The 22,947-nt window shown below is 51.5% G+C and overlaps 2 protein-coding genes across 4 annotated transcripts in view; one reads left to right on the top strand and one right to left on the bottom strand.

The window, feature by feature from the left end:
* Esco1 (establishment of sister chromatid cohesion N-acetyltransferase 1) overlaps window positions 1-2,751 on the top strand; it is a 49,743-nt gene extending 46,992 nt beyond the window's left edge. For all 3 annotated transcript variants that reach the window (XM_013520204.1, XM_013520246.1, XM_013520167.1), the window contains one exon: window positions 1,573-2,751. In XM_013520204.1, coding sequence (XP_013375658.1) covers window positions 1,573-1,720 — 148 coding nt within the window. In that variant the 3' untranslated portion in view covers window positions 1,721-2,751. The remainder of the gene's footprint in view (window positions 1-1,572) is intronic.
* Window positions 2,752-5,381: 2,630 nt separating this feature from the next.
* The window catches only part of Greb1l (growth regulation by estrogen in breast cancer-like), a 339,057-nt gene continuing 321,491 nt past the window's right edge, over window positions 5,382-22,947 (bottom strand). The window contains exons 26-36 of the mRNA XM_013503842.1: window positions 22,508-22,942; window positions 21,430-22,105; window positions 21,202-21,341; window positions 19,350-19,511; window positions 19,032-19,236; window positions 16,465-16,630; window positions 15,432-15,659; window positions 14,437-14,578; window positions 12,126-12,326; window positions 10,204-10,342; window positions 5,382-9,056 (exon numbers count right to left, since the gene is read on the bottom strand). Of these exons, the coding sequence (XP_013359296.1) occupies window positions 8,893-9,056; window positions 10,204-10,342; window positions 12,126-12,326; window positions 14,437-14,578; window positions 15,432-15,659; window positions 16,465-16,630; window positions 19,032-19,236; window positions 19,350-19,511; window positions 21,202-21,341; window positions 21,430-22,105; window positions 22,508-22,942 (2,658 nt within the window). The 3' untranslated portion in view covers window positions 5,382-8,892. The remainder of the gene's footprint in view (window positions 9,057-10,203; window positions 10,343-12,125; window positions 12,327-14,436; window positions 14,579-15,431; window positions 15,660-16,464; window positions 16,631-19,031; window positions 19,237-19,349; window positions 19,512-21,201; window positions 21,342-21,429; window positions 22,106-22,507; window positions 22,943-22,947) is intronic.

Raw genomic sequence — 22,947 nt, 5'->3', positions numbered from 1 at the left:
CTTTAAAGTACAGAGGTTTTTAACTTTGATCAAGTCCAGTTTGTTTTTTTCTTGTTACCTCCGTTTTGTCATATTTAAAAAGCTGTTTTCTAGTCCATGGTTACAAACATTCATACCGCATTGTTTTCTAACAGTTTTAGGTCTTTGATCCACTTTGAGTTAATTATTTTTGTGTGATGTGAGCTGGGATAGCACATGTCCTCTTCCTTTCACTTGTGGATGTTCTGTTACTGCAGCACCATTTATTAAGGGACCATTTTTCCCCACTGAGGGTCAGTAGTCTTGGCACCCACAGCAGGTCATTGACCCTGCATGCGAAGATTTGTATCTGGACCCTCAGTTCTTTCCCAGTGGTCTTGCGCCTATTCTTGCGCTAGTGCTACAAGTCTTGACTGCTTTGCAGTAGTTCTGCAGTATATTGTGAAATGAGGAAATGTGAGTACTCTGGATTTTCTTTTGAAGTATTGTTGTAGCTGTTCAGCATCTCTTGTGTTTCCGTGTAAATTTTACAATCAGCTCGTCAGGTTCTCCTCTGTAGACCAGCTTGTGTAGTAATGCCCTTGGAACGAAGTGAAGTCTCTGAAGTCATCAACTTGGCATATTTTTGTATTCACTAACTCTTCAATTTTTTTCAACAATATTTTATAATTTTCAGTTTATAGATCTTGCACTTTTTGTGGGTCAGATTTATTCCTGAGTATTTTATTCTTTTTAATGTTATTATAAATAGAATTTGTTTAAAGTTTTATTTTTGAGTTGTTCCTTGCAAGCATATAACAAATACAATTGATTTTTTTTTTTTTTTTAAAGATAAAAGGAGGGAAACATTAACAGACAAACATTTTACAACATATCACAAGCACAATACAGACAATACAGAGTTACAAACAAAGACAATTGATGTTTGAGTATCAGTCTGACATGTGTACCTGCTGAACTCATTGATTAGATCTCACATTTTTTGGGTGAATGCTTAGGATTTGCTGTCTACAGAATCATGTCATCTGCAGAAGACGTAACTTCCTTCCTTTTCAGTCTGGATGCTCTTTTTTCCTTTCCCTCATCCAGCTGGCCTGGCTGGAACCTCTTGTACTTATAGAGGCGGGAACAGCCTTACCTTGCTCATTTTTGAGGAACTGTTTTTAGCCTTTCACCGTTAACTCTGATGTTTCTTGATTCCCTTGGTTAGTTTCTTGTCTAAGTTGTTGAGTGTTTTTATTTATTTATTTATTTATTTGGCTTGATTTTTCTCCGGTACCGGGAACCGAACTCACAACCTTGCGCTTGCCAGGCAGGCGCTTTTGCCGCTGAGCTAAATCCCCAGCCCTGTTGAGTATTTTTATTGTGACAAGATATTCAGTTCCTGTTTTTACATTGTTGCTCTTATTTAGAAATTTTAAAGACTCAGATGTTGATAATATTTTAGGTGAATAGTTATTTTAGCAGTCTTTAGGATAACGTATCATTCCTAAAGTCTTTCTAATCAAAATAAACTTGACAGTTTTTTTCCAGTTTTAAGATTAGAAATACTAATTTTTTTAACCTTCTGTATCCTCCTCTTTTTTTTAATAGGAGTAACTTTATATATGGCTCATACTTGAGTAAAGAAGAGATTGCTTTCTCAGATCCCACTCCTGATGGAAAACTGTTTGCGACACAGTACTGTGGCACTGGTCAGTTTCTGGTGTATAACTTTATTAATGGACAGAATGCCACCTAAAGCACATCTGCCTACAGTACTAGAAGACACCCATCTATTGAAGAGAATGGATTGGTTGCTGACTTTAACCAGGAACTAGGGCCATTTTTATTACAATGAACTCAGGACTGGCAACAACCATGTGGTTGTTCCATTTTCATAAAATTGGAAACAATGCAGTAATAGCTTATTGTTTTGTTTTTTAAAGAAGATATTTTATTATCTTTTACAGAAATTTATGATTGATGTATTTTATCTATAGTTATTTAGACATGTTTACATGCAGCAGATAATTTGTTCATAGTGGACTGAAAACTAATGCAAGGACTACGGTCTCAGTGATAAGTATATTTTGAAGTCCTTAATACGGAGATATACCAGTGTAGCTTGGTACTGTATTTTTTATATTGATCTGCTGATACCAGTTATAGGTTTAAAGATTGTATTTTCACAGTGGAAACCGATGTGTGAGTTACTGTTGAAGGATGTTGCAGTACTATGTGTTTAGGAATTGGAAGCTAATTCTTAAAAGGCCGAAGTATACTTTGCAGAAACCCCTACAGAGAAGGAAAGTTGTAAACTGCAGGAGAATTCGGAAGAGTGAGCTTTTTCTTGCATTTCTCTTTCCTATCCTTGGTGGCAGGAAGACGGAGGGCGTGAAGAATTGAGGCTTTCCTTCACGGAGAGCTGCAGATGATGAGAATTACAGAGTGCCCTCTGAGTTCATGGTTTGATTCTGGTTTCACTTCATTATTGTTTTTAAATAAATGGTAACTTGGCACAACTGGGCTGTGAACAGATCTCAAAGAGGGTTCTAAAGCTATGGAATAGCCGCAAGCTAAATGTGATGACTTGGTATCTGCTTGTTACTCCTCAGAAATACTGCACTGCGTGTATGCCCTCATTGCGGGACTTCATTTTCATACTTGTCTGTCCTTCCTCGTGCCCTCTGCTTTTAAAGGGTTTATATACTGAAAAACTGCTGTGGCCTTTTATGACTGTACATAAAGTAGAATAAAATAATAAAATACTTGATAGCTTTTTTTAAGTGATGAATGCATTAAGATAATGTTGTATTGTCATTTGTGCTTTTTCAGGGTGTTGTTTGAGACCTTGAAATACGCTTAAAATATTGGCTCCTTAAAGGTAATTTTCACCACTTTGCCACAGGCCCAACATGTCAGCAGTAACTCAGCAGAACTTACTCTGCAGATGGCAGATTCTTTTGTGATTATTTTAGTAACGTACTTCTCCAGTCTCTCACAGAAATGAAGGGCAGAGCCCGAGCGTGAGAAATGACCATATCTGCATTGAAAACTGGCTGGAATTTAGGGCTTTACTTAGGGTTTTATCCCCAGTAGGTTTGTGCTTTTGTTGTGGTTGTTATTATTACTATGATTTTGGGTTTTCAAGACAGGTCATGCTGTATATATAGTCCAAGCTGGCCTTGAGTTCTCGTTTAGCCCAGGCTGGCAGTGAGCTTGCGATCCTCTTGTGTCGTGCTCCTGAGTGCTGGGGTTACAGGCTGCACCACCGTGCTCGGCTGTGCTTTTATTCTTTATAGACTGGTATAAGCTCAGTAGTTTTTATATGGGAGAAGAATAAGGCAATGAAAGTATTTTCTTCTGATGAACACAGCTCCTCTAATTTTATAATCTAGTTACTTCAAGAATAGTACTAGTAGTACCTCACATTTAGGTGTTTGCCGTGTCAGACCCTGTGTTTAGTTTGGAATTATTTTATTTAATTATCATGACAGCACTATTAAGTAGGTTTTACAAGGTTAGAATCTGGAATTCCAGTTGGGAGTGATGGCACACACCTGTGATCCCAGTAGGCTGAGGCAGGAGGATCACAAGTTGGAGCCCAGCCTGGACAAATTAGTGATTTAGTAGGACCCTGTCTTAAAAATAAAAAAGGGCCAGGGATGTAGCTCATTGTGAAGAATCTGGAATTTTGAAGATAATTAAGGGATTGCTGACAGGGGTCCTTGGTGCTGACCTGTAGTCCCAGCTAGGGAGGCTAAGGTAAGTTTTAGGCCAGTGAGATTCTGTATTGAAGCAGAACTTTGTAAAAGGCTGGGACACAGCTCAGTACCCCTGGGTTCAGCACCTGGTATTGCTGAAACCAAACCACACCAAACCAGTTGCGGTGGTCTGTATAAAACATGTTGAAGCACTGGACAGAAGCTGTGATGTGGGGGTGGAGGTGAGGAGCTGGGCGCAGAGAAAAGATATGATGGAAGGGTTGGTCAGAGCTTATAACTGGCCAGAAAAGGGTACTGGCAAAGCATGCTGGGTAAGTAGGAGTTTTGGTTTGGGGGCTCTCTGGCTGGATCGACTGATGGGCATACCCAGGAATGAGATGGGGAGGATCTGTGGAAAGCGAGAGCTAGGTTTGTGTCAGGGTTTTGGGGTGGGCGGCGGTGTGGCCGGGGCTGGAACCTCACGCACGCTGCCCGCACTCCACGAGCTGTGTCTCAGCCCCATTTCTGTAGGGACTCCACCTCCAAGGGCAGGTAGCACGCCTGCTGTACTGTGAGATAGATTGGCTCAGGGTTTGACAGAGGTTTGGACGGAGCAGATGCGTTTATCAGTGTAGTTAGTGGAAGCTTCCGGATCTTCCATCTTGGGCGTGGAAAGGGATGACGCAGGAGAGGTGTAGAGGAACCGCACCCTTCCTGTGAGCACCTCGAGGAAGTGAGCCTGAGGAGGACTGAGCAAGGGCCAGCCGTCAGGGCAGTGGTAGAAAGGGCAGAATTGGGAAGGGAAGGGTGGTCGACAGCGCCCTGGTACAGTGGGAAACTGGCCGGAAGCCGGCAGTGGCAGGAGGGCAGCGTCTGGGTTATAGAGGCAACGGCAGCTGTGTTAGACCAGTGCCTGTGGCCAGGCTTCAGAAGAGGAGGGGTTCTCTAATTGTCGGTTACAGAAAAGTGTCTGTACGGTGGTTTTTTGTTTTGGGTTTTTCTTCCTTGTTTTGGAGACAGGGTCTCTCTGTAGTTCAGGCTAGTCCTGAACTCACTTTGTAGCCCAAACTGGCCTTGAACTTGCAGTGATCCTCCTGCCTCAGCCTCTTGAGGGCTGGGATTATAAAGATATGCCATCATGCCCGGCTTTTGATGGTTTTTGTTGTTTGTCCTTTATGAAAATGTCTAGCCTTACCTGTGTGGACACGATGGTTCTCTTTCACGAGAATTAGAAAAAGCAGTATTTTACCAGTTCATATGGTTCAAGAGAGAAACTGACCTATCTAGTAAGAGCATGACTGTTACAGTTAATAAGTACAGCAGACTGCAGTGATTAGTTTTGATTTGGTGGTACTAGGGATTGAATCCAGGGCTTTTACATTGAGGAACACCTCCTTTATATGAGAGGGGGATGTTAAATCACCCAGGCTGAGCTCGGACATGGTAATCCTCCTGTCTCAGCCTCCCGGAGTGCTGGGATTACCGGTGTGTATAACCGTGGTGGGCACTGTAGTGATACTTTAATTGCTTTTGCTTGCTTTGCTGCCCAGTGAGGGATTCGTTGCCCTGGATGGAAACACGGCCGTATTGTAGTCCGGCCACAGTTCACCTAAGGTTAAGACTGCTGAGTGGATCGCTGAGATAGTGACTGCAGACATAAACCTTCCATCTTTTTCAGGCTCCTGAGCCTTCTGGCAGGAAAAAGCAACAACAGAAGAGGAAAGAGTTCTTTATTTACCCTCCCCTGCCAAAATAAAATACTGTGGACTATTCATGCAAGAGTGGTTGAAAATACCCACTTGTTAGTATTGCCTTTTCTTCCTACAGCTCACTCCCTCTGTCGTGTTGTGGTCACTGAAGTAGATACTTCCACTCCGGGTGTTTATTACGTGAGTGACTTTCCTTTGACCTTATAGACCATTCCTGCAGTCATCTTAACGACGGCTTTGCTGTGAGGTCAGGGCTTCAGTTGTAGCACTGTTCCAGACGCAAAGGAAGTTTGAGCGCCATTCTGTCTCAGGAGAGGCCTGAGGCCCAGTGGTCCTGGGTGCTGTTCCAGGCTGCGTAGTTGGATGTGAGTCTCTCTGAGGCAGCTGTTTGGAATGTGGAGCGGACCCTGGCAGTGTTTTCTCTCGGTCCATCATCAGACTCGGAAACACTGTCCTTCTTGAGGTCCAAGTGTGGGGGCTTTGGCCTAGAAGAACGTGTCTGTGGGTTCTCTGTCCCGTTCTGTTGTTACTCTTTGTGTATTTCAGCTAAAACAGTATTTTCCATTCATTCATTCGTTAGTAGAATGAGTGGAGTAGAAGATGGGTAGGAAATAAATGGAAAGGTAACAGTCATGCCTTACATCCTACCACACAGCTCAAGCAACCCAGAGCTGTGTTTGAGAGCAGGATAACAGCATAGTTGTACTCTATAAGATAAAAGATTGGGGATGCACTGTGAATATATCTAATAACTCAGTTTCTAGGTCTGTCACCTACAACTATCTGGGTAGAAATCTGCAAATTGGTCGTGGATTTATGTGGATGTATCTGCTTTGGGTAAGCTGTGGAGTTATTGTTGTTCAACAAATATTTAGCACTTTCTCGGCTCATCGTGCCAGAACAGTAGACCCTTAGAGCCATCCCACCTACGATCAGGGGACTTTCCTGGGCATTGTTGGAGACGGGAAGCTCATTGCATTTATTGAAAGAAAGCAAACTTTTTTGGGGTGGGGATGGGAGAGAATTTTAATACATTCAGCAAATCACATGAAAGGACAAGAACATACAGTTGACACAAGACAACTTTAAATCATAAACAAAATGTGAGGTAGACTGACTCGTGAAGTTCACCAAATTTTGGTTAAGAAAATTGTACAGTAATAAAATAACAGGTGCTCCCTTTCTAATTCACAAAAAGCAGTTGCATAAATTACAGCAGAAACAAATTCACTACAATAGTTCTCATTCTAACCTTTAGTTTACATTCAGTATTAACCTGTGTGAACTGTCATACACGCTGCGGTTCAGCGGGTCTCTAGGCGAATTACTGTGCAGGCCTCGCAAATCCATTGGCCCCACACTAGGGTCTAAAGGGTAGGAAAGCCCAACACCGAACACACCGAGACACAGATTAACAGATCATGGCGTCCTGTGCCTGTGCAATTTTATCCTTCAAGAGGACTTAACATTCTCTAAAGGAGGACACTGATGAAGTGATTTTAGAAGGTCCAAACCACAGCAAGACAGGGCTTGGAGAGAACAGGCAGGTCAGTGCAGATTTCTCCATTACTGGGGTGACGGCCTTTGGCTCGCTTCTGACATTTGTCTTCCACAGGGTTGGGTGGTACTTAGGAGCTCATGACGGTTGGAACTTGCAGAGTGCAGCCCTAACTAACACGGAGTACTGGCATCTAAAGTAACTTTAAGAAGCGTCCTTTAGACTGTGAAGTTGTAAAGCCCAAGGAAACTCTGGAGAGGCCATCTGCCCCAGGTACATTGTTTTAAAATTACTTCAAGTACTTTATCTTCTCTACATAGGAAATGTTGTGGGAATATTGCACAAACAGTGGAACTGTGATATCACCTGTATCAGGCCTTTTTAAAGAAACAGAACATGTGAAATACACTCATACCTAAACCCAGCTGTTCAGAATGTACCTCTTGGCCAAAAATTGAGCTGTACTAAAATGGAGTAGTTTTTAAAGCATATGTAAGGCAGATCCTCTTTGAAGGACAATTAAAAAATAGGGTTAAAAAGAATTGTTCATTTCAAAATACATTTAAAGCATCATAAGTAGCTATATTAAAACCAAGAGATCTGCAGTCTATTTTGTCTTAATACATTCCATCTTTTCACTAGCTGTAAACTCGTTATTACAAGATAATAAAGCTGGTCAGTTAATACTATTTGTTCTCAGCAAATGCAGGCTTTGTAGGGCCTCTCAGTAGTTTCACAAGAGAGATTCAAGTATGGCCATTTTAAGTGGGGATAAAGTGATACAAACGGGCTAATGGGAAAAATCTCAGATTGTTTAAGAACAAGAACCAGAGTGGTACAAGTGTAAACTTCCAATTGAATGTTTCAGAATGCTTTCTAGAAATCTGGTTTTGATTAAAACATTTGATGAGAAAGCCATAGAAAACTTACGCCTCCTGTTGTCGATACTGGTTAGGTATCACCGGCTGGTGAGAGTCAAGAAGACTTCCTAGATGTTCCTTAACCCTCACCAGAAGGTCAGCGGTAGAATTCCCAGGTCTCTTCTGTGGCGGTATCTCCCACTGCAGCACTTCGTGGTGTCCACGTAAGGGAGGCAGCTAATGCTGTTTGACTTGTGAAGGAAGCTCTGCCTGAGTGCCTGACAGAAACGACTTCGCTCCAGCCCCCGGGACCTCGGCCTGGCATTTAGGTTTGCTGGTGCCGGCTGTTCACTTCCAGCCACGCCGGGGCGTGTGCAGGTTAACAGAGTGTCTGAACTGGCCCGGCGCTAGTGCCTAATCGGGTTCTGCACAAGGTGAATCGCGGTGGCGTGGCATGCTTAGAGACTGGGAAGAGTTTTAAGGAAGGGGGAAAAGCAAAGGAAGTAAGCCCGGAGAAGCTTCATTTGCATACGATGCCTGCTCTGCATTTACTGATTTGTTTGTTCAGTTTAAATAGTAAACTTTTAACTCCTGTGGAAATTTTGCCAAGTTTCAATACATACAAGATTATAAATTTTAAACTAACACTGCACAGAAAGACAAGGCTACTTCTTTTTTTAAATACAAGTATCTTCTACATTCTATCGTATCAGACCCCTGAGTAATGCTGTACCAAAGTACAGATCTGAAGAGAGACTGAGGGCTTAGGCCTCAGGCGTCAGTCTTCAGTTCATTCCACACCAGCGGTGTGGCTCTCATGTGACACATTCAAGCTAGCGAATGCTGACCGTTCCCTAACGTAGTGTAGAAAACCCACGCAGACTCCCGGCTCTCCACGCGGGTCTCCTCCGCCCCCACGGGCAGGCCGTGTCCTCGCCGAGCCACGGTCTGTGGTGGAGTTCCCCTGAACCGAAGGCCCTGGAGTCGGACCTGACGGACCGGGACGTCCCCAAAGACCTGGGACGCATTGGGGAGTTCTTTGGAGAGTAGAAATACGTTGCACTTTGCTCCACAGTGATTGTACTTTAAAGGAAATAATCCCCAGTGGCTTCTGCCCCGCCCCACCTTGCCGTCCCTTTGCTGGTTGGTCTCCGCGAGGCTCACACGTGGCGTCCGGTGAGGAAGTAGAGAGGCTTGTCCTCACTGCTGTTGGCGGTTTGGAACTCGTCCCGGAGGCGGAACTGCCATTCGTCCTCCAGCTCCAAGCGGACGATGGTTTGGCGTAAGGAGCTTCTGTCTTGGCAGATGACACACAGGGTAGCACCTTCCGGAAAGAGGCAGAGTGTGTCTTAGGTGCGGGGCTCAATGCGGGGCCCTGACCTAGCTCCTCTCTCAGACTCAGTCTCAGGCCAGCACCTCTGAGGAGCCGCTGCTTAGGTAAGTAACCTATCAGAATTGTTCTGAGTGAGTAGTTCTACAACTTCAAGGGTTTCAGAGAGAGTGCCGTGAGAAATCTCAACCGCAGCGCCCCTTGCCCGTAGGAACCAGTGGTTTCACGTGTCCTAGGACTGCATCCCTTACGCCGCTCCCTGGGATGGGCAGCCGTGTGGCTGGAGGGCCCGTCTGGGCCACGTAGCGCGGTTGGCAGCACCCTCACGTGACTGCCCGTGCCATCCCGACATTGCTGTTGCGCGCCCCCGACAGCTCTTCCCACCACCCGTGGAAACTCAGCCTTCACTGCCCTCACAGGTCAGTGGAAGAATCCTTTCACGATTCTTTGGGATGTTTCATCTGCAGTTTGTTCTGAGGTAAATTTAGCTTTTTGTATGATACGTATCTGTCGAAATAACACTGGTGTCTATTCCAGGATCGTAACTTAAGGGTTGATGTGTGGGGATACAGTTACACATATTTCCTGGATTTCTGCCCCAGGCAGGACATTATTGCATCCACATTACCACAGCAGGGCTACGCTGGTAATACACATGTACAGGTGGACTCAGTAACCTGATTTGCAAAAACTCATTTAACATGGCCTCAAATCTGCATGTAACGTAACAGTGGCTGCATGTAACATACATGCACCTGCATGTAACATAACAGTGGCTTAGGCTGGGTGTGGTGACACACGCCTGTAATCTCAGCACTTGGAGGCTGAGACGGGAGGACTGCTTCGAGTTCGAGGCTAGCCGGAGCTACAAAGTTCAAGGCCAGCCTGAACTTCGTAGTGAAACCCTGTTGCAAAAAGACCAAAAAAACCCATAAAAGAGACTTGACTCCCCCCTGCCCCTCTAATTATGGAGGTCAGTGGCCTTGGTTTAAAACTAAGGTATCTGGATTATTGGCGAAAGTCAGTATTAAAGGACTGCTTTTTGTGAGGTGTTTCAACTGTGAACTTTTTCTAGTGGGAACTAGTAATGTTGATAATTTCTAGTGGGAACTAGTAATGTAAGATACTAAATTTAGTTTACCTTTTAGAAACTTAAATTTCTTAAGAAGATCAGCACCTACAAAAGAGTCACAGAGGTACAAGAGAAGTCCACTGAAGAACACCCCTTCGCAGCTGACGTTGCTGGAGTGTGGTCTGGAGCTGACGTAGCATATGGCCACCTGCGGGCAGCGAGCAGAGACAGTGCGGCGTGAGACGGGCGCGCGGCCGAGCCCTGCCTTCCCGTGCCAGGGCACAGGCCGCGCCGCCCCCTGCTCCGCGAGCAGCGTGGTGGCCGTTTAAGCTTCGCATCTCTTTGGCCGTACTGTGCCCAGTTTTAACTTGAGAGTGCCATGTAGTGTTCACAGGAAAGAACTGCTGTGACAGATTAATACTGAGAAGCAGCCCCTCCGTCTGCGAGGGTAGCATGTAAGGAAAACAACCCTCCCTTTAAGAACACATATTTATGAAGGATTAAGTAGAGTATCTTACTGATGAGAATAAAATACGTGTCATCAGCTTGTCATCTAGCTAGATCTAAACTCCCGTTGGTGGAAGCTTAGAGCAGCGTGGGTTTAAGCTCGCAGCTCTGTGCGGCCTCGGCACGGGAGGTACGCGACGCGAGCCGCGCGGTGAGGCGGAAGTGGGACCGAGCGGGGTGGCGGCCCAGCCAGGCGGCTGGCCGGGGCGCCCTGGGCGGGGTCCTTCACTTGCCGGTGCCTGAGTTGCTGTCTACGGAGGTCACAGTGGGACCTCTTTTGTAGGTCTGTGTGGGAGTTAAGTGGTTGGTGGAGACCTCAGCGCTCGGTAAACGGCAGCGGCTGCTGGGAGCGGGACTGTGTGGTCTGAACTGAGCCCTTACTCGGGGGTCGTGGCGTGGGGAGCCCTGGCTTACAGGTCTGGTCACACAGGCACCGTGAGGACTGCACTACCTCACGTGGTTTTTAGCTATGAAGAGCGACAGTTAGTGGCCCAGCTCACAGCACAGATGGCCGAAACGTCGTGAGTTGAATACAGTTGGACTTGGCGTGGTAAGGGGCGTGTGTACAGACCCGTGTGTCGGTGCACACCAAGTGAAAAGCCGAGAAGATGGCACACAGCCATGTTCTGTTCCTGTTACTGGTGCTTTTACTTTCTTCTTTACACCATTGTCTTGTTTGCAAAGATCCAGGCCTGGTGTGGTGGCGCATGCCCATCATCCCAGCACCCAGGAGGCTGAGACAGGAAGTTCCCTGAGAGCTTGAGGCCAGCCTAGACTACACAGTGAGTGTAAGCCCAGCCTGAACTACTACATAGCGAGGTGTGTCTCAGAAAAAAATTCAGTGATTGTAAGGAGGACATATTACATTAATGAAGATAATATGGGTGAAGCACTAAGAAATAATCTCAAAAGAAAGCTTAATGACAGAAGTCTGGATGTTCAAGTAACAAAAACCTGCTGGCCGGAGAGGCGCACGCCTGTAATCCCAGCACTCATGAGGCTGAGGCAGGAGGATCCTTGCGAGTTCAAGACCAGCCTGGGCCACAAAGTGAGCTCAAGGCCAGCCTGAACTGCATAGCGAGACCTTGTCTCAAAAAGATACATACATACATACATACATGACCTAAAAAGGGTGAACTTGAGAAGTTTAGAGGTGGGAAGTGGAGGAGTGCCAGCTACCCCAGAAAAGCTCGAGCTCTGTGGGCAGGAGTGCCACGCACCAGGACAGCCCCGAGGCCCCAGGACAGGGGACCCCGAGTGGCTGCCACCGAGGTCATCGGGCTGGTGTCTCGGGCGCTAATGGTGCGCGGTTGCTGCACACTTGGTACAGTGAGAGGGCCGCGTGGGTCGGTCACTGTCCCCGCTTGTGCGAGCCTTTCCAGAGCACGTCACAGGCCCCCAAGAAGTCACGGACTTTTCAACGCAAGCTAACTATGGGAAGAAATAGGTGAACGTCGGCGCACAGTGCCGGCCGCTGCCTTTACCTCCTGCCCGACGTTAAGGTAGCAGTCGATGGCCAGCACGGGGCTCTTGAAGTTGTAGATGGCTTTGGGGAAGAGCTTGTAGGCAGCGTGCTGCAGGAACTTCTCCAGGAGGAACTGGGCCGGGGCTGCCAGGAGCGTGTGCTCGCTGTCGGGGGCGCACACGTACTGGAGGGGCAGGATGGGAGCCGCGCTCTCGGACGCCTGCAACGAGCCAGCCGAGACAGGCATGGGGGAGCAGCCGCGTGTGCGGCCCGGAGGCGCTGGGCGGCATCCCGGCAGGCTCCCAAGACGCGGTGCCTGAGGCCGCAGACAGGCTGGCCCCATGCCAGCTGTTCCCGCACACGCAGTTCATAAATTAGGTGCGGTAAGAGACACGGCACAGCGTAGCAGTTAGTGAGAGGGGGCTCCCCAGGGTCGAGACTGAGTATCTTCAGGCTCGGGTTGACTTTGGATAATTAGAATCGCAAATAAGGGGAACTGCTGGGTTAGTGACAGCACGGTGATAAACCATGTTCGAGTGTGTGCCATTCACTTTTGGTCCTGCATTTCCCTCCTTTGGCAATAAATGATACCGTAGTATGTAAGTTACACCTATAGCGGGCAAGAGAAAGTGGGACATAGGCTTTTTGGAAAGTAAGGCCCAACAGGAAGTCCTCGACAGTGCCGGTGTGTATGGGTTGGTTCCTCTCCCATCCCAGCCCCCTAGCCCCAAACGTAGAGGTTCCTAAGCGCCCCTGAGTAGTCCTTGCTGCAGTGAGTGACCGGATGTCAGGCCGTCTCCGGCCCATCGAATTCTCTGTACCGGGTTTGGTCTGTGTTATTACTATCTTTAAAAACACGTGGGAAGGGCCCAACAAGCATTTCCAAGTCACATTTTTCTCAGGCATTCTATAAGGAGTACTGGTGTAAAGTATGCCGTCCCAACCGAGCTCCGACGGAGCGGTGGAAGCTGTCTGCAGGAAGTTTCACTGGTGTTGGTTGCGCTGTGGTTCTAGGTGAGTTCTTGGTACCAGAAATGAAACTGCATAGTTGACATTGAGACTGTAACCCAGCTACTGAGAGGGCGGAGGCAGGAGGGTCACAAGTCTAAGGCCAGCTTGGACAGCTTAGAGACATCCTATCTTAAATAAAAACGAAATACAATTTAAAAGGGCTGAGGTGTAGCCTCGTGGCAGAGCACAGGCATAGCATTCACAGCCTGGATGCCCCTCCGAAGGCCAGGACCTCCTTGGGTTACTTCTCTTTTTAGTGGGAGTTGCATACTGCCTGTATCTAGAACAGAGATTCAGTATTCATAAGGAATTTCTGACTTCCACAAGCCGAAGCTGCTCATGGGTCTCTAAGAGCTGAAAACTGAGAGCTATTTTTCCATTCTGAAGGCCGCACTCTGCAGCCCCCCTGCAGCTGTCGCCATGCACCAAGTAAATAATTAAATTATACCATAAGCACTTCGGAGATTGTTTTGGTTACCAAGACAGCAAAAGCCACAGCCTATGAATGTTCAGAGAAAAAAAAAAATTGGCTGCAAGGCTAAGTTTTACCATAAAATTCAGCACCGCTCTACCGTGCTGAAAAAATACATATAAATGAAAAAGATGATCAAGGTGGATGAAAAGCGAACACCTCGAGAAAGATCCATGAAGAGACTGCCGGGAGCAGGACCTACCCCTCTGCTGGGCTGAGGAAGAGTCGGAGCAGAAACGCTTCCCAGCTTTCCAGTCCGACTGAACAAAAACAAAAAGAGAAGGCGGAGAATGCGAAGCCCTCTTCCCAAAGGTAGTGCCCAGGGAGAGACAACTGTTAACAGGAGCAAGGAAAAGGAAGGCACAGAAGAGACGGTAACTAGAGACTAGAGGTGGCTTCCTAAGCAAGCCACCTCAGGCGGAAAGGTTCGTTCGGCCAAAGGGCCTTGGTCTCCAGAAGACCGTGGAACACGTCCTGAACTGAACGGAAGCCACCTTCGCCCTCCCTGACTTGGTGCAGCGTTCCCCACTACCCTTTGGATGTTGGTACCAAGGCTGCTGTCCCGGGGGGCTGAGCGAGGAGCCTTGGGGAGCAGGCCGGGTGTCTTCCTGCGCAAGTGCGTCCTCGCGGTTCGCACAAGTCATTCCTTACAATCCCTGCAGACTACAGGCCAGTCAGGAAGACTACTGTTACTGTGAGGCTGCTACAGCACACAGCCTTGCGTCACTGCAGACATCACTGCAGGCATCACGCGAGCCATAAATCTGTGAAAACATTAAAATGGCCCAGTTCTAAGAGAAAAACACTGCACCTATTTTGAACGGTGGACTCAGCTCGCAAGACATACCACGACCTTTGGTTTGATGATGAAGTCCCTCTGCCCGCCGACCTGCACGTGCTTCTTCATGAGACTGAAGTTGTTGAAGCGGCAGATGAGCAGGCCGCTGCTGTTGGTTCTCAGGTTAAAGTCGACATCTTCGCAGAAATACCTAAATGACAACCACAGCGATGGGAGCGCTGCCTGCCACCGCCCGGCAGCTGTGCACAGGGGTCTGGCGGTGGCTAGGAGAGAGCCCCAGGAAGTGGGCCTGGCCCTGGTGGAGCTGGCCCTCTGCACGGACATGTCGGACAACGCCCACGATAGCGGTGTAGTCACTGATGGAAGCGAAAGGGTCGCAGGTGTCCTGCGGGGAACTGGCACTGTGTGCCCTTGTGCTGGGGCAGGAGCGCCCCGGGCCCGGTCCAGGATTCTGGCTGCGCTCAGGGCAGTGCGCCTACCACACCGAACACGTGCAAGTGGAGGCGGCGGCAGCCAGGTTAGACGGGGCCCAAGAGGGGCTTCTTGGTCCCACCCGGCATTGCTGCTCGGCGCGCGCAGACGTGCCTGGCAGAAGGACACAGCCAGCCTGCTCACCCCATCTGCCTTTTTTCGACAGGGTCTTGGCCTCTGGGGCTTACATGTAGGGAAAGTGATTTCCTTGAATTCTCAAGGTGAATGAGGGCTTAATCTGGCTTGACTGTGAGTCCACACAGACCTGTGTCAATTCAGCCGTATTTGTGTCTGTTTTAGTTTCTGTTGAATAGCAAGGCTCGTGTGTCTTTTCTAAGGATTTCACATCGTCGCACCTATTAGTGCCTAAGTGGTGGTGAGCCTACGGCACGCGTGCCATGCCCGGCTGTTTATTCGCACTGAAAGCTCTGAAAGGTTCGCCATCACTGGCCTAGGCAGTCTGGGGGTGCTTAGGCCCTAAGACACGCAGAGGAATAAAAGCACCTCCGAGGTTGGAGCTGGGCCTCGAGCACCGGGCCCTCCCGGAGAGCCTCCCTGGGTGCCCGGCCTACCTGTTGAAGTCGTACTGCACGTTCTGAGTCAAGTCGATGTTGAGGAGAATGAAGTCGTGCACGTGGCACCTAGAGAAAGGGGCCTTCAGGCTCTGCGGTGTCAGCTTGCTGCTCCACTTCTGTATGCCCAGGATCGCGTAGTGGACGATTTTCGGCGTGGATTCAATGTGCTGCAGGACGCTCTTCAAGGACACGTTCTTACTGGAAACCCCCGCTTCCACAGACTGGCTGTGAGAGGTAAAGGCGAGATGGGCACGGATGACGGGCCGGCACTGCAGGCTGTCCTCCCGCTGGACAGACCCAGCAGCTGCTGGGCGTCACGCGAACCTGGCCGAGAGGGCTGTTAAGCTCTGTGCCCGGCAGCCCTGCGCTGGCCACCACAGCTGCCTGCGCTGTGGGGCTTCTCACTCGCAGGCAGAGAGAAATCCAGTGTTTAAGAAAACAGTGCCCTGCAGTTACCGAAGAGGCAGCCGGCGTGGACGCCACGAAAGGATGCGTCCCTGTGCTGTTCACAGGAAAGGCATACGTGAAAACGTCCCTGGCTCCAAATCCATGGCAGAAATAAGGACACAAAATGTCTGCCTGGAGGGGCCCAGGGTCACCTGCACAGTGCTTTTAGGCAGGGAGGACACTAAGTATTAGCGCTATGTACTGTGCGGGACTTCGCATCGTTTAGCCTTTGCCGGTCTTCAAGAACCCCTGACCGCCAGCCCTGGGGTTGTGACGCCCGCAGTGCCCCGGGGAGGGCAGCACTGCTCCAGGAGGAGAACTGCGGTTTCGGCCCAGCCGCAACTTTACAGGTAATGGGCTCAGCAGAGGTGAAACCACTTGCTTCACCCACAGTTAACCGCAGCGCGGGGACGAAGGCCGGGCGTTTCGATGCAGGGGCAGCAGTCTACAGAGGGATCCTGGTGTCGCCAGCGTCTCTAACCCACGCGCGCTGAGACGCAGGAGGCCCGCGCCTCTCAGCAGGAAGACTCGAGGCCCCGCAAGGCTGCTGGGGAGCCGCGCTGCCGCTCGGAAGGGTCGCTACCTGGTCTGCTCCTGGACGCTGTGAATGTTCCACAGGACACAGGAGTCGTCCATCACCACGATGAAAGGCCACACGCACTGGCGCTTGACTCCCAGCTCCTCTAGGCGGTTCCTCTCCAGCTCTAGGTTGTGATACGACAGCTCCTTAATGAGGAACCTGGCAGCACCTGGAAGGCAGCACGACCACGGCTACACATCCTCCCTTCGCCCAGCGGGCGGCGCGCGGGGGGCGCGGCCGGTGTGCAGAGTGTGAGGCACCCGGAGGCCCGCCTGTCCGTCCCCAGAGTCACCCAGTCCGGTGAGGGGCAGTGCAAGCATGGTCTCCCCGGGAGGGTAGACCATAGGAGCCGCTGTTGCTAGTAGTCCCTAAAGCGCCACAGGAAGCTCTCCGCCTTGGAAGCGGCCACCCTCGGGCCCTGCGCCAGGGCGCCGGCAGAGCTGCGGGGAGTGGGAAGGCCCCTTCCGCTGACCCCGCTTGAGGCACCGTTAGGGTACAGGGGGCAGCATCTCTGAAAAAACCCCGCCTCCTCGCCTTAGAGCTGCCTTTTGCCAGAGAGAATTATGAGACATGAGAAAAGATAGAAACTGCAGTCCTGATTCCACCGCTCTCTAGCCCAGGGGCCCTGCACAAGTCTGCTCCCTGAGTCTCGGACCCTACTGAGAAGGTGGTGACGGTGTCTCCGGGTCGTGTGATGCTCAAGAGAGCACCCGAAGGGTCGGGGCAGTGAGTGTTCGCCATGATCTAGAGAGTCGCTGGGGAATGGCCACGTCCGATGAGTGGGCTGGCTACCCTGAAGTGAGAGCTGGGGATGATAATGCAGTGAAGAGCCTGAAATACGCTGTTCAGTTTATAGAGCGGCCCGACACTGCCTAATGAGATCCAGTGTAATGCTGGGATGGAGGAAAAGCCACCTTTCAAGAGCCAGCGTTGGGCAGTGCACCTGCCTAACGGTGTAAAGGCCATGTGTGAAACACAGCTACCAAGTGGCAGTCAGGGCGAAAGTGTCCCCTAAGGTCAAGAACGAGACAGGGATGCCCACTTGTACCACTTCCCTCGACACACAGTACTGGAAGTACTGCAAGAAGAGTTATGCAAGAACAAGTCATCTCAGCTGGACAGGAAGATACAAAACGATTTCCGTTCCCAGGCACTATACCTTACATGGAAAAACCAGTAAAAATTCCACAAAAAACCCTGTTAGAAATAAATGAACTCAGACAAAAAAAAATCACCAAAAATTAATTACATTTTTATAAACCAAAAATGAGCAGCCTACCAAAATAGTTTAATCCTAGCCAGGCATGGCGGCACACACCTGTAATTCCCGCACCCTAAGCTGGGGCAGGAGGTCACAAATGCAGCCCCAGTCTGGATGACTTTGTAGAAACACACACTCAGAGCCCGGAAATCAACCCGCTCGTGATGGTCAGATGAGCTTTGATAAGGGGGCCACGGCCACTCACTGGGGAAAGGACTGTCGGACAAACGGTGCTGCAAAAACGGGACGCCCAGTCCAGAAGAATGGACTGCGCGCTGACTGCACACTATATGCAGGAACGAATGAAAATGGGATCAGAGTCCAAGCTGAAAAGCTGGAGCTCGAAGACCTCTAGAAGAAGGCATAGGAGGCTTTGTGACATGGAATTTGGCAGTAGTCTCTTACGTATAAGATACCTGAAACAGCTGAGGAGATGGCTCAGTGGCCTGGCAAGTGTGAGGCTGTGAATTTATTTCCCGGTACCAAAAAAAAAAAAAATCTATGTCTGTATATAGATATCTATATATTTATATCTGTCTATCTTATCTATCTTTAAAACACAGATACCAAAAGAACGGACAAACTGGATTTCATCAAAGAACTTCCGTGTATCAGTGGACAAAGAGTGGAAGGGCAGTCTGTGACATGGGTGAGCATAGGTATTTACAAATAATGCATCCCAGCGGGAGTTTCTGTCCAACCAAAAACCTTATCCAACTGAAACAATGGGCGAAGGACTGAGACAGCATTTGCTGCAGTGGCACAGGTGGCCGGCAGGCACACAAAGTGAAACGCTGCGGCCGGGGATATAGCTCAGTGGTGCAAGCGCCTGCCTGGCAAGCACGAGGTCGTGAGTTCGATTCCCAGGACCAAAAAAAAAAAAAAAGCAGCACTGTCTCAGGCGCCCACCGTGATGGGGGAAAGCTCACGAGGGCGCCCCGGCCCAGCCGCAGCTCTCCAAGCTCTGGTGCATGCTACAGCACCTGCTGGGTGGCTCAGCTCTGAACCCCCAGGGGGCACAGGAAAGGCTCCTTCCAGGCGCGGTCACGGTGCCCTGCGGTGAGGACGACTCCCGCTCGCTAGCACGTCCCCTGCCTCGCCAGTGCGCAGCCCCGGGACGGCTGCGACTACCCTGGGAAGACTCCTAGGCCCTGCCCAGGGGCGCCCCAGACCAGTGACTCTGAGGAGAGACGACGGGCACCTGGCAGGAGGCTCTGCAGAGGCCGGGACCTCCGGAAGCTTCCTGCCCGCGAGTGGAGCGCTGGTGTTTTCCGTTCCGTACCCGCCCCCCGGCCCGGGAGCCCCTTACCCACGCCTGCGTTATTGAACATGCCGGGGAGCACCAGCATGATGTGGTTGGGCCAGTACTTGCGGTACAGCGGCATCTCATATTCTTTGACCACCAGCAGGTGGAGGTGGCTGATGCCCTCCATGGCGTGGAAAAGGTTTAGGAGTCCGTGCTCGTGGCGACCACTGGAAGGAGTGAAAATAGGGCTCTTGACTGCATTCAAATTCTGCTGAAAAGGAAGCAAAACGATAGAGCAAAAGGGGGATAAAACCCTGAGAGGCGAGCGGCTGAGAGAGCCGGACCCCGTCCTGCGGCCGGCGTCCTCGCCGCCTCACCCACCTTGTCCGAAACCAGGGGCAGCCGCATGCTCTCCAGGTGTCTGCCCTGCTTGCTGAAGACGAAGTGACTCTCTTTGGACTTGGGGATGATGAAGTAGAGCTGGACCTCCTCTCCCAGCATGGAGGAGGAAAACGTGAAGGCATGAAGGGTGGAGTCCGACATCTGCGTGAGGAGTCGGGGAGGTGAGCTCCTTCCCGGCCCCTGCCCGGGTACTCCTCAGGGTTCTGAGAGCAGCGAGGGGCACCGCTTGGCAGTGCCTCCCGCACACACTTGTGCCTCAGCAGCTGCCGCTGAGCGGAGCGCCAGGTCCCTCGCCCTACCCGGGATGCAGAAGCACTAGGCTGGCACTGCCCACAACTGCTGGCCAGGCCCGAGGAGGCCGCGCACCCCATGGACACACTCGAGCCCCAGTCATGGCCGCGGGATGGTCAGCTTCTGAGAGGACAGGTCTGGCACCACTGAGAGGCTTTGGGGCCCCGCTTTCTGGGCTGTGTCGGAGCCCGAAGGCTTCCTAACATCATTTAGGCCAGGGCCTGTCTCCCCTGAAGCTAAACCTATTTTTAATAGCTTTTTTTTGGCGGTGGGGGCGGTGGGGGAACCAGGAATTGAACTCATGACCTTGCACTTACCAGGCAGGCACTGTGCCTCTGAGCTGTATCCCCGGCCCTAACCTATTTTTGCAGTTGCTGGAAAGTTCGCTTGCGGTCCCTAACTAGTCTCTGAGTAAGGACGTGATAGGTCTTTGCAAGGCAGACAATATGGTATTTGGCTTCATGAAAGGATAACACCAGTTTTGCTTTGTACTGGGGATCACACCCAGGGTCTCATGCCTGCTAGGATAGAACTCTACCACTCAGCCACAGCTCCAGCCCCAGGATAATAGCAATTTTATCAGCTTTCCCAGTAGTTTTAATTCAGATACTGGATCTGGATTTCATAGAAAAGCAAGCGTTATTCTTCCTTAATTCTAGTTTTGCCTCAGAAATGTGGAAATTTTCTGTAATCACATAGAAACTATAAATGAGGTTTTTAGTCTAGAAATTTTCTAAAACCTATGATTTCTAGGCCTAGACTGGAATCATAAATAACTTTGAGCTGATTGCCAAGTAGCCCACCATGAAAACAAATGTGATACAAAAGATAATGCATGTGCTACTCCTCTGTGTGTCCTTCCACGCCCTGCTGTACGCATGTGTGGTGGTGCTCAGGGTGAGCAAGGCCTTCCTACCAAGCTACCCCCTCAGCCCTTGTTATTTCCAACAGGGTCTCACTAAGTTGCCTAGGCTGGGTTGGAACTTGCGATCCTCCTGCCTCTGCTTCCAGGTGTGCACCACTGCCCCCAGCTCCACCTGTATCTCCGGAGGCAGCAGGGAAGAGTGAGGCCCTGGTCCTGCGGGGCAGGAGCAGGTTCAGGGAGTCTGCTCTGCAAGACCTGGCAGAACCAAGGGTTGTTTCCAGGTGCTCAGGGCCAAGACAACATTCGAGATGAATCTGGGGAAGGTGGCACGGAACTTGGGCTGGATAGCACGCCCTCTTGTCGTGGCTGCCTCGCCCTCCTCTGTGCTTATGGGTGGACAGCGCGATCGAGGGGGTCCTGGGGCGGGGTGGGGCCCCCTCACAGCCCGGCTCCGACCCCCTGCACCAACACGCCGCAGCGCCAGTGCCGCGTGGCCCCCTCAGCTCTTGCTGCGGATGTCGCCGGCCCAGCAGGAGGAGAATGAAGATGGGACGGGCCGTGCACGCGCGGGGTGGCCCGGGCAGCTCCAGACCCCCCAGCGCCTGGGCCTCTACGGAGGCGGAGCGCCGCCTCGCCCTGAGACCCGCCCCCAGAGCCCGGGGCGGAGGGTGGCACCTGGGGGGCGGCGGCGAACTCCATGTACTGGTGGCACTGCTCGCAGTGGTGGAAGGTGTTGTGGGCCGCGTACTGGGTCAGCATCATGGACACGGTGTCCCGCTTCCGCGGCTCCTCGCTCCTCCCGTCCCTCGGTACTTCTGTGTGGCGGGCGGGGCGGAAACCGTTCGTCCCGGGGTCCCGCCAGGCCCAGAGCCCCCGCGCGCCGGAAGGGCCCCGCGCGCGCACCTCGCTTGACGCCCGCCAGCCGCTGCGTGTACACCAGGCTCATGCGGCGGAACTTGGGGTCGTGCACGCTGACGTCGAAGGGCATCTTGCCGAAGCTCTCCAGGTCTGGCCACGGCTCCCCCTCGGCCTGGCTCGAGCGGCCGCCCTCGCTGTGCTCTGGCCAAGAAGACGCGGGCGGAGGAGCTGAAGCTGTGCCGGGACCTGGGTCTCCAGAGCGCCACAGCCTCTGCCCCAGACGTCCTTCCGAGCTTAAGCTCCACGCTAACCCAGCGCGGGCGAACCCTGCAGCCTTGGGTGCCGTAAGCGGCCGCGGTGGCACGCGCGGTATACACCCCACACCACTGCTTTCAACTCCCCCGGTTTCAGCTACGGAGGTTCCAGAGGTTGATAGCCAAGAGGTTGGGGGGTGGGCACAGCCCCGTGCGTGCCGCACAGCTGAGCCCGGGGCCTGTGCCGCCGTGCTCAGGCCGGAGTCTGCAGGCCAGGCTCGGCCCGGGCTCAGGGCGCCCGGACGCGCGGGAGCTGGGGGCCCCGCGGCCTGGACGGGCTGCCCGCCTGCGGCTCCCTGCTCCCCACCTGTGGGCCCAGACGCATCCCCTCCACGCCGCGCTCTCCAAGTGGTAGGGACGTGCATCAAAGGGCTGAGACGGGCAGGCGGGTGGCGGGTGGCTAACAGCTGACATTACTCAGACACGCAAGGTGAACAGGCATTGTAAGCGGAAAGCGGCCGCGAGAGAAGTACACCTCGGAGAAAACCCCAAGCCAGGCCTTGGGCCCATGCTTGTAATCCTGGCATTCTGGGAGCGCTGGGGCAGATCTGCCAGTCTGAGCCCGGCCTGAGCAATTTAGTGAGACCCTGTCTCAAAACAGTAAGTCTGGGGTGTAGTAGAAAGCTCGCTTCCCAGTACTGCCAAAATCAATCAACAAGGCCAAGGATAGGAAGTGCGGTTCTTATCTAAGACAAATAATGTTTACAGCCCAAGTTGAAGTTCGCATTTCATTTAGAATTTGAAGTTTGTTTTAGTTTAAGAAGTTGTCACTGTGCCTCCCGAGCACCAGGACGGCGCTGGCGACTGACCGGGCCGAGGAAGACGAGGCGGGCGAGCGGAAGAGAACCCAAGCGAGAGGCCTGTGCCCTGGTGACCGCCCTGGCTCCGTTTCCCTTGGCTTTGGCCTGGTCCCAACCCCCTTCGAGGATCTGGAGTGTTCTGAGGCCAGCCCGGAGCGCTGGGTAACCCGAGGGGAGGTGGGGACACGGGTGTGGACGGGAAGGTGTGATCACGCGCGCGTGCGTGTGCAATCCAGGCTGTGCGCCGGAGGAACGCAGCCGCAGGCGCTGATTAAACGCGGGTGGCTTTCCCGCTCCTGCCCACACTACGCCAGTCCCCCGCCATCCGCAGCCGGCCAGCTGCTCAAGACAGCCGGACCGGGCAGCTTCTCGCCGCTGCCTGGCTGTGGAGGCGGCGGGCAGGGGCCGTGCCATCCTGGGGGCGAGAACACCCGTGCCCCCGCCCTGAC

Source organism: Chinchilla lanigera, unplaced genomic scaffold, assembly GCF_000276665.1.
Source record: "Chinchilla lanigera isolate Chin_1 unplaced genomic scaffold, ChiLan1.0 scaffold00001, whole genome shotgun sequence".
NCBI lineage: Eukaryota > Metazoa > Chordata > Mammalia > Rodentia > Chinchillidae > Chinchilla > Chinchilla lanigera.
This window is presented reverse-complemented; position numbering and strand designations above follow the sequence as displayed.